The following is an 8,404-nucleotide window of genomic DNA, read 5'->3' as shown; positions in this document are numbered from 1 at the left end:
TGTCAAAGCAGCAGCGCTCTCGAGCTAAATGGGCTTCTCTGGAGGAGCCGAAAGCCTAATTGTGTTGTTAAGTGTCATCCTCAGGCAGGGGTGTTTATTCCAATGTCCGAGCTGGAAGCTCGCGTGAAGACCACCTGAGTATTTTCGTCTTGTTTTCCACTCCTTTGGGAGAGCTGTGAACACCGGCTTAGTTTCGGGTTCGTACAATCATCCTGCTTTTTCAAGTCCAGCTCTGAATACTGTCCCCAGTAAGGCAAAACTAGGAGGAGAAGATGCAAAAACTTGTCAAGAAGTTGCCCATGGAAAGAAGATGTTGATTTAGTGATGGAAACGGTCCCGGTGGAAGCAAATACTCAGATGTATTAGGATTTCTTCTATAAGAAGGCTTTGCTGTGATGCTCGCTTTTATTACCGAGCCCTTTTAACACAAGTTTCCTTTTTTTTTTCCCCTTCCAGTTCGAGAGGCACGACCCGGTGGACGGGCGGATCACGGAGCGGCAGTTCGGCAGCATGCTGCTGGCGTACAGCGGGGTGCAGTCGAAGAAGCTCACCGTCATGCTGAAGCAGCTCAAGAAGCAATTCCAAGACGGAGAGGTGAGTGGTGTTAGCAGCAAACCTGAGAAGCTTTTTTCTGGGGGGTGGACAGCCACCCCGCGCCATGCCGAGAGATGAGCTGGAGGTCAGGCTCAGTGGGTAAGCTTGGAGGAGAAATGTCACCGGTAGTGTCAAACTGCGTGGGGTTAATTGATGCTTCGTGGCAGAGGGAACCCCTGAAGATCTGGGGTTTGCCATGAACAGGGCTGAGCGCAGGAAATCACTGCTCTAAGCCGCAGGTTGATGTGCAAGGATCTCTCCCTCTGCAGCAAGCAATCCGTCTTGGAGAGGAAAGCCCCCGCGCCTTTTGAAGCAGTGTGGGGAGACGTGCTGACTTTGCAGGCGATAAATCTGATGCAGGAGGTGGGAGTGTGCTGCTTGGTGTCCTGATGAGGGATTGGGCTTGTCCCTGTTGAAATGGATGCGGTAATTTTAACGCTTATGTTTGCTAAATGGCAGTCTGGGTCTGGAGCCAGAACAAACGCTGAAGACGTGTACCTAGTTACTGGCTCGACCTTGGTTTAATTAGATGCTGCGACTGGGCAGTTTATTATTTAGTTTATGAACGTAGGTGAAAAATGATTTGAATTGCTCATGATTTAGAGAGGAATAAGGCTGCAGATTCTGTACCGGTTAATTTAGTGAGAGACCTTGGGATAAAATCTGCTGAGGAGAACTTGGGCTCGCTGAAGCAGCAGGGCGCATACGCTAAAAGGTCTCTGACAGCCCCTGAGGGCAGCTCCTTGTCACCCTTTGGTTGCAGGGACTTTTCCTGATGGCAGTGCTCCAACACGTGGCCAGGTGAAAACCTCCTCTGGTTTATGTGGGGCTCGTGTGTGCGCGCGGAGGCTTCTCCCTCTACCCAGCTGTAGGAGTTTTGAGTGAACGTGGAAGCCGTAAATCAAGATCCTCTGCCACGAGCGAGTTTTCTCATCTCCAAAATTAATATTCATCAAAGCCAATCTTAATAACCAAAGCCTCTGACATTACACTGGTCAGAAACGTTGAGGTTCTGGCCTCCGTGAGCTCCAGGAAAGCTCACGCAGTGTTGGACCCAGATGGTGCTGCTGAGAGCTGCGGTGGCCTCCGTTCCTTCGGGGCTGCATGTACAGCATCAAACGAGTTTTGATCTCTCCCTGCACAGCGCAGAAGCTCAGCACATTTGGACGTCCCCGGAGTGCTGATGTCAGGCAGAACTTGGTCAGCAGGATCGGTATTTTGGAAGTGTCTCATTTGTCCTAACACCCCAGGGAGGCCTGAGCTCGGGTGCCTTCGTGGCGCATTGTTTCACGGCAAATAACGCAGGTGAGGCCAAAAAGCATCCGGTGGAAAAATGGAAGGAGTTGCCTGTCGACACTGGGAAATCTCACTTCCAAGCTCTTTGTCACTGGCTTAAATAAGACCATTGGTGTTTCCACGGCTGCAGTTTTGAGTCTGTTTACTCGATTTTTGAGCAAGACACTGCGGACTTTTTCTCTGATACCCCTGTTCCCCCTGAGTTTTAGCAGGAATTAGTTGACTTCTCAGGGAAAAACGCTTTGCGGCTTGGCAGCTGTAACGTCTGCTCTCTTACATTCACGGACTGTCAAGTCTTTGCTGTGGCTTTGTATACGTATCGAACAGTAGCTGGGTGTACGGAAAATCAGTCCGAGGACGTTATTTTGGGAAGGATTCTTCCAGCAGGTGTTCCCTTCCTTCCACGTCTCAGTCAGACACCTGGCATCTGGGGCAGAGGAAGAGCTTTTGTTTCCACCTCATTCCCCAGGCAGCCGGGTCGTGTTTCTATCTGTAGGTAACAGCCAGCTGCAGGGCAAGGCGGCTTGTTTCTCTACTCCTATACCTTTTTAAAGAGAGAAATGGTGAAATGGAAAATGGGAGTTGATGCTTTCAAGAAGTGGGACTGTTAGACAACACACAATTCCTTGGAGCGGGGGAAATGGAGCACCAAATGAAACGGCCCCTCTCTTAACGCGATGTGCAGTGGTGTAGGGAGATGCAAAGCATGCAAGAAGTGGTTTTTAAAGCAGGGATGGGATGGAAACGGTCCTGAGGAACCAGGCAGGGAGCCCTTGGGCAGGTTAATGCTTATGGGGCTTGCAGTGGAGACGTGTGACTTATGAAGAGCCCAAGCAGCTCCGACAGACGCATCGACAGGGAACAGATGAATTCCCCTCCCCGGCTGCTGACTGATGGTGATCATCACGGCTGGCAACTTGTCAGCGCGGTTCTGCACCCGTCCCCTTCCCTGATTTTTGGTAACTGGGAAGGAGCAGATGCTGCTGCCAGCCTCAGTGATCAAATTCACCAATAACACACGGAATTTCGTAATACCAGCTGGATTTTTGCTGTGGAGATTCAGGATGTGTGTCCCCATGAAAGCCTAGATGCTTTCAGGATGCCTCTGTGTGTCACTTCTGGTGTTTAGCTGGTGACGAGGACCAGGAATTTACATATGTAAGGGTGTAAGCCTCCGCGTTGCTGGCTGAAACAACAGGAACCACCGCAGTGCTGGCACTAAACCAGGGGCCACTTTGCACGAGCAGCAGTGCTGCTTGGCCTCGATATTTGCCATTGCCCGGTGAAAAATCCAGGAAAATGCTGAGCTGGGGCCCTTCGCTTGCGGCGGTGGTCGGGGTGCCTTGTGGCCACTGCTGCAAGCAGCAGATGTCAAACGGTCGGGTAAGTCGGCGCGTAATTTCTTCTAACTGGCCTGAACGTGGCCACAAGGATCCTGCTTCCCTCGGCGTTCCCAAAGTTGTAACACTCTGCTCAGCCCCACGGCCAGCAGGGAGGTGTTTGGGGGGGTATCCGAATTGCCAAGATCTTTCGTCCTGCATATCCCTTGTACAGAGCAGAATCTTTGCACTGTCTCGTGCAAACGCCTGTGGTGTATCGTCCTATCGGAAGACAAATACTACTGAATTCTGCCCTACAGCTGTTAGCACACCGCTTGGAAAGCGGGATTTCAGCGCTGCTGAAGGCAGTTCCCTGTACATGAGTGGGGATTCTGTCCTGTACGTTATCCGTGAGCAATTTGCATCCCTTTTGGTCCGGACCCATGAATCCAGCCCACAAAGCCTGCCTGTTGTAGAGCACTCGGTGTGCTCTACGTGTGTTGGCCGTGCTCTGCCACGTGCTCGGTTTTGCTGAGGGCAGGGACGAGCTGAAATACTCCTGGGTCGGTTGCAAATTGTAGTTCTTCTGCTTACAATTCCAGAGGCTGTAGGGGGAGATCACAAAAAACATGAGTTATATTTCAAAAAAAAGGATGGGTTGCTTCTCCCCTGACTGGAAGCCGTTGGGAACGGCCGGAGCAGGGCTACAAGGGATGGTACAAATTTACATTTGGCAGCCCCAGCTGAAGTGTGCGCTCTGCCATCCGCACCACGGAGCCCCGCTGTGCTCTGCAGTCAGGATTTTCAGTATCTCAGTACATCCATCTCCCGCTGGGTGGAACAGGAGGAGGCTGAGCCCGAATTCCCCTTGACGAGCTGATGGATCACTCCCGAGAGGAGGGCTGGGTGGTTATTCCTGCCGCGAGGGAGCGGTTTGGATGCTGCAGCTCCTGGTGGTGCTGCTGTCGGCTGCTGCATTTCGCAGCCCAAGCGCAGTACAAGTAAAACAGAGCAAACAGATCCAGCCCTGCAGCGTCCTGCCACCAGCTGCAAAGCTCACTCGGGCATGTCTGCCTACACGAACCTGCTTGTAGCAGTGTCTGGACCCCAGCTGCAAGCTCGTGTGGTTGAGTCCCTTTGTCATTTGTTACCTGAGCAGTGTCACAGTCTCCTTTTCCCATCACTAAGTCCCTCTTTTCTCCGTCCTAGGGGCTGACGTTTGAGGAGGTGGAGAGCTTCTTCACGTTTCTGAAGAACATAAACGATGTGGACACGGCGTTGAGCTTTTACCACATGGCTGGAGCCTCTCTTGATAAAGGTAGGCAGGCAGCACGGCTCTCAGCTTGTATTTGGGTTTAGGGAGGGGTCGAACAAGCCCGGTCCGATGGATTAAAAATGTCCTGAGAGAACAGTTCCTCTGTGATGAGAGGTTTAACTTCTGCAGTGCACGGTTAAAGAGGGATTTCAGGTTTTATACTTCCCTCGTTTTACATATAGAGTGAAAAATGATGAAATATACAGTCTGAACAGGTCACAGAACCACAGAGTCACCTGGGTTGGAAGAGACCTCCAAGATCACCTAGCCCAACCTCTGACCTAACACTACCACGTCCTCCACTAAACCAGATCCCTAAGCTCTACATCTAAACGTCTTCTCAAGACCTCCAGGGATGGTGACTCAGCCACTTCCCTGGGCAGCCCATCCCAATGCCTAACAACCCTTTCGGTAAAGAAGTTCTTCCTAATATCCAACCTAAACCTCCCCTGGCACAACTTTAGCCCATTCCCCCCAGAAAGCAGCACTCCCACAACCCCTGAGAATCAGCAAGAGCTCTTTATTGCCGGGACATCTTGCAGGCCACTTCTATGGGTAAGGTTAGGTGCCCAAAATGCAGGCCCTGGCAAGCTGCAGCCTCCTCTACCTGGTTCCACACGTTCCACATGACGTTTTCCAGCTCAGGCTCTAGCCCCTCATCGGTGTACCACAGAATCATGAAGGTTGGAAAAGACCTTCAATATCACCTGGTCCAACCATCACCCTGCTGCCATTGTCACCCACTGAACCACGTCCCTACACACCTCCTCAGCAGCGCCGTTCGGGTCAGGCGTGTGCAGAGGCAGAGCAACCTGTGGGTACACCACTAGCTCTGGTGCCGGGGCCCAGGCGTTCAGGGGTTCTTCTTCATCCCAGTCTCTCAAGCAGCGGCTTTTCTTCTTCTACAATGCACTTGAAAAAGTTGTTGGAAAAGACAAGCAGGCCTGTAGGAAGTTTTCTTGCAAGGGGCTTTGTTTAGAGCTAAGAGCCAAATGCTGCATTTCTGCTCCGAAACGCGAGCAGCGGCACCCGAATTTCCTCCCCGGCTCTGCCCTCGGGAGCCCGTTAGGTTCCTCGTCCGAGAGTTGAAGTCTCCAGAGCGGCTCTGTTCAGATACCCCGTCGTCCAGAAGTCAGAGCTGATGTATGCGGGCAGCTGCAAAATTAAACGTGTCAGAAGCAAGTATTTGCCCAGCTGTTGCTGCTGTGGGGGTCTTAAGGCCTGGATAGGTTCTGGCACAGGAAGCCAGATGGGTCACATCTCCTCCTGCGTCTGTCCGCAGCCCTCCTGAGCTGTGACTTCTCGGGGAGTCGTCTGCGCCCTTCCCTTTAGATCTTAAGGCTTAAAGTTAAAGGAACCCGATGGGTTTTTCCTTTCATTTAGAAGTAAAAACGAGCGAGAGATGCTGCACGTGAGATACGGATGTGCTGCTGCTATGCAGCGTGCCGCGAGGAGGTAACGGCCTAGCAAACCCGGTGTTCTCAGCACCCACAGTAATTCAGCAACCGCCCGGTCACGGAATGTGTTCCTGGAGTATTTAGGTCTACACGCAGCTGGTAAATCAGTGCGATTGCTGCTTAATTACGTGCGATTAATGAACTTCTGCTGCAGCCTCAGCCGCCGCTCTAGGAGTCCTGTGGCTGGAGGAGGAAAGCCTGGGGAGGTTTCGCGCTGCTCTCTTCTTTCTGGAGCCCAGCAGCTCTGGAAAGCCTCAGGGCAAGGTCTGCTTGATGCCGACACCGTGTAAAGCAGCGGGGAGAAAGCCCAGCTGGGAAAAAGCCTCGAGCCCTGCTCCTGAGCTCTCCGTGAGGCGTTGCTCACGGTGTGCTTCTGGGCACCGGAGGGAAAACCAGAGCTGCTGTACCCTACACGTGTGTAAAACACCCGCTGGCTCCTTGAAGGAGCTCGTGTGAGGCTGTAACACCTGAGACTGTAAAAGAAAGATGTCCTCTGAGGTGTAAAACTCACGCTTAATGGCATCAAACCCTGGAGGCTTCCCCGCCTACGGATCGATGCAGCCAGCACAAAATCCCAATGGGGAAAAGGTTCTCCAAATGGGGAAAATGCTGCGTAACCCCGCCATCGACCTCGAACCCAAAGCGCGTGGGTGCTTGCCGACAGCCCCCCCGCACCCCAGTTTGCTGCGGCAGGGAGGGGAAGGCTCCGAGGAGCCTGGTGCTGGGCGGGATGGGGACACAGCTGGGGGCTTTGGGTCGTGCTCACCGCCTGCCCTTGCTCTCTTGCAGTGACCATGCAGCAAGTGGCCAGGACGGTGGCCAAGGTGGAGCTCTCCGACCACGTGTGCGACGTGGTGTTCGCGCTCTTCGACTGCGACGGTGAGTGAGCCAGCCTTCCCGTGGCACTCATGGCCCCGAGAGTTGAGGAGGGGAGATACAGGGAAAGGGCATCAGCCGCGGAAGCTGCCCGGTGCTGGTGGCTGTCCGAGTTACGAGGACAGAGAAGTGCCCGCCTCGAGCCCTGCCCCGTGGCTGCTGTCCCCTTGGCTTCAGCCCCACCTGCTGCCTTGTGCCTTTGCTGCATCTCTTTTAGTTGATTCCGTGGCGTTTTCTGACCAGCTAAATATTTCTGGTCAGCTAAATATTCTGATAGCAAAGCTTTGGGGGGGGGGAGGAACTGCTTGTGGCTGCCTGACAAATCCCCCATCAGGAAGGCGCTGGGGGGAAAAGCAGGCGCAGAGCTCAGGGCTTGCTGTCGCTGCTTAGAGGCACACATCAAAAGCCCGTAGAGCCGGTGGGAGCTCTGCTCACCTCCTGCTATTCCAGGGGAGTTTCCCTGCCCTGATTGGATGCAATGCAGGGGAAAAAAAAATGAAATGGAGAAAGTCATCCATTAAATATAACCTCCCTTTGATCCGGGAAGCTGCTGGCGCTGGGGGGTTGTTTCCTGGGGGCTGCTGCCCCTCGGACTTCTTCCGTGCCCTGTTCCTTGCAAGTGCGTGCCCTGGGCATCGGCTCTGTGGTGGGTTTTCTGTCCCCAAGAGCCAGGGCCCCGCTGTGGGGCCCCGTTCCTGCGGGGCTGGGGTCTCAACACCGTGCTGAGCCGCCGTGCGCGGCCAGCTGTTGCGGGACCCCGAGGTGAGGGGGATGCCAGGCCCTGCGGGTGGTGTCAGGCTGGGCTGCTGCCCTCGGCCGCACACAGCGCTGGGCTGGGGCTGGGCTGCCGCCCTCCGAGGGGTGTCGTGGTGGGCTTGCGGGCCCCTGTAACGTGTTCTTCTGTCCCTTCGCCCCCAGGGAACGGCGAGCTGAGCAACAAGGAGTTCGTGGCCATCATGAAGCAGCGCCTGATGCGCGGCCTGGAGAAGCCCAAGGACATGGGCTTCACCCGCCTCATGCGCGCCATGTGGAAGTGCGCCCAGGAGACCGCCTGGGACTTCACCCTGCCCCGGCCCTAGCGGCGCCGTTGTCTCCTTTGTCCCCTTAATTCCCTTAATGAGCTGGGATTTCATTAACGTGCTGGAGCTGCGTGCTTTTTTGGGGGGCGCCGTTGGGGGGGGGGAGGGGTGTTACGGTAGTGCGCGCGTACTCGGGGCAATACGGGAGGGGGCGTGGCCTAGCGCGAGGGGCGCGGTTTCGGTACGGGGGGCGTGGCCTCGTCGCGAGGGGCGTGGCCTGTCCGTGACGCCATCAGGCGGCGCCGCCCGCCGGGCCCGGGCGCCATGGAGGGGAACCGGGAGGAGGCGGAGCGCTGCGTCGGCATCGCGCTGGCGGCCGCCAAGGCCGGGCAGCCCGAGCGGGCCCGGCGCTTCCTGCTGAAGGCGCAGCGCCTCTACCCCTCGGCCCGCGTCCGCGGTGAGGCACGGCCGGCGGCCCGGGGGGCAACGGGGCGGGGGGCGGGGGGGGGGGGAGCCCTGCGCGGGGAG

At 55.4% G+C, this 8,404-nt stretch overlaps 1 protein-coding gene across 1 annotated transcript; it reads left to right on the top strand.

The window, feature by feature from the left end:
- Positions 1–396: 396 nt before the first annotated feature.
- On the top strand, positions 397–8,016 carry LOC118157527 (calcium uptake protein 1, mitochondrial-like; the record flags this gene model as incomplete). Its single annotated transcript, XM_035311908.1, has 4 exons — positions 397–594; positions 4,419–4,527; positions 6,771–6,860; positions 7,776–8,016. Coding segments are annotated over 4 exons (558 nt in total), but the record flags the coding sequence as incomplete, so codon positions are not given.
- Positions 8,017–8,404: the final 388 nt, after the last annotated feature.

This window comes from Oxyura jamaicensis (genome assembly GCF_011077185.1).
Source record: "Oxyura jamaicensis isolate SHBP4307 breed ruddy duck chromosome 6 unlocalized genomic scaffold, BPBGC_Ojam_1.0 oxy6_random_OJ106632, whole genome shotgun sequence".
Lineage (NCBI taxonomy): Eukaryota > Metazoa > Chordata > Aves > Anseriformes > Anatidae > Oxyura > Oxyura jamaicensis.
The sequence above is the reverse complement of the archived record's forward strand: the minus strand, read 5'-3'. Positions and strand labels throughout refer to the sequence as shown.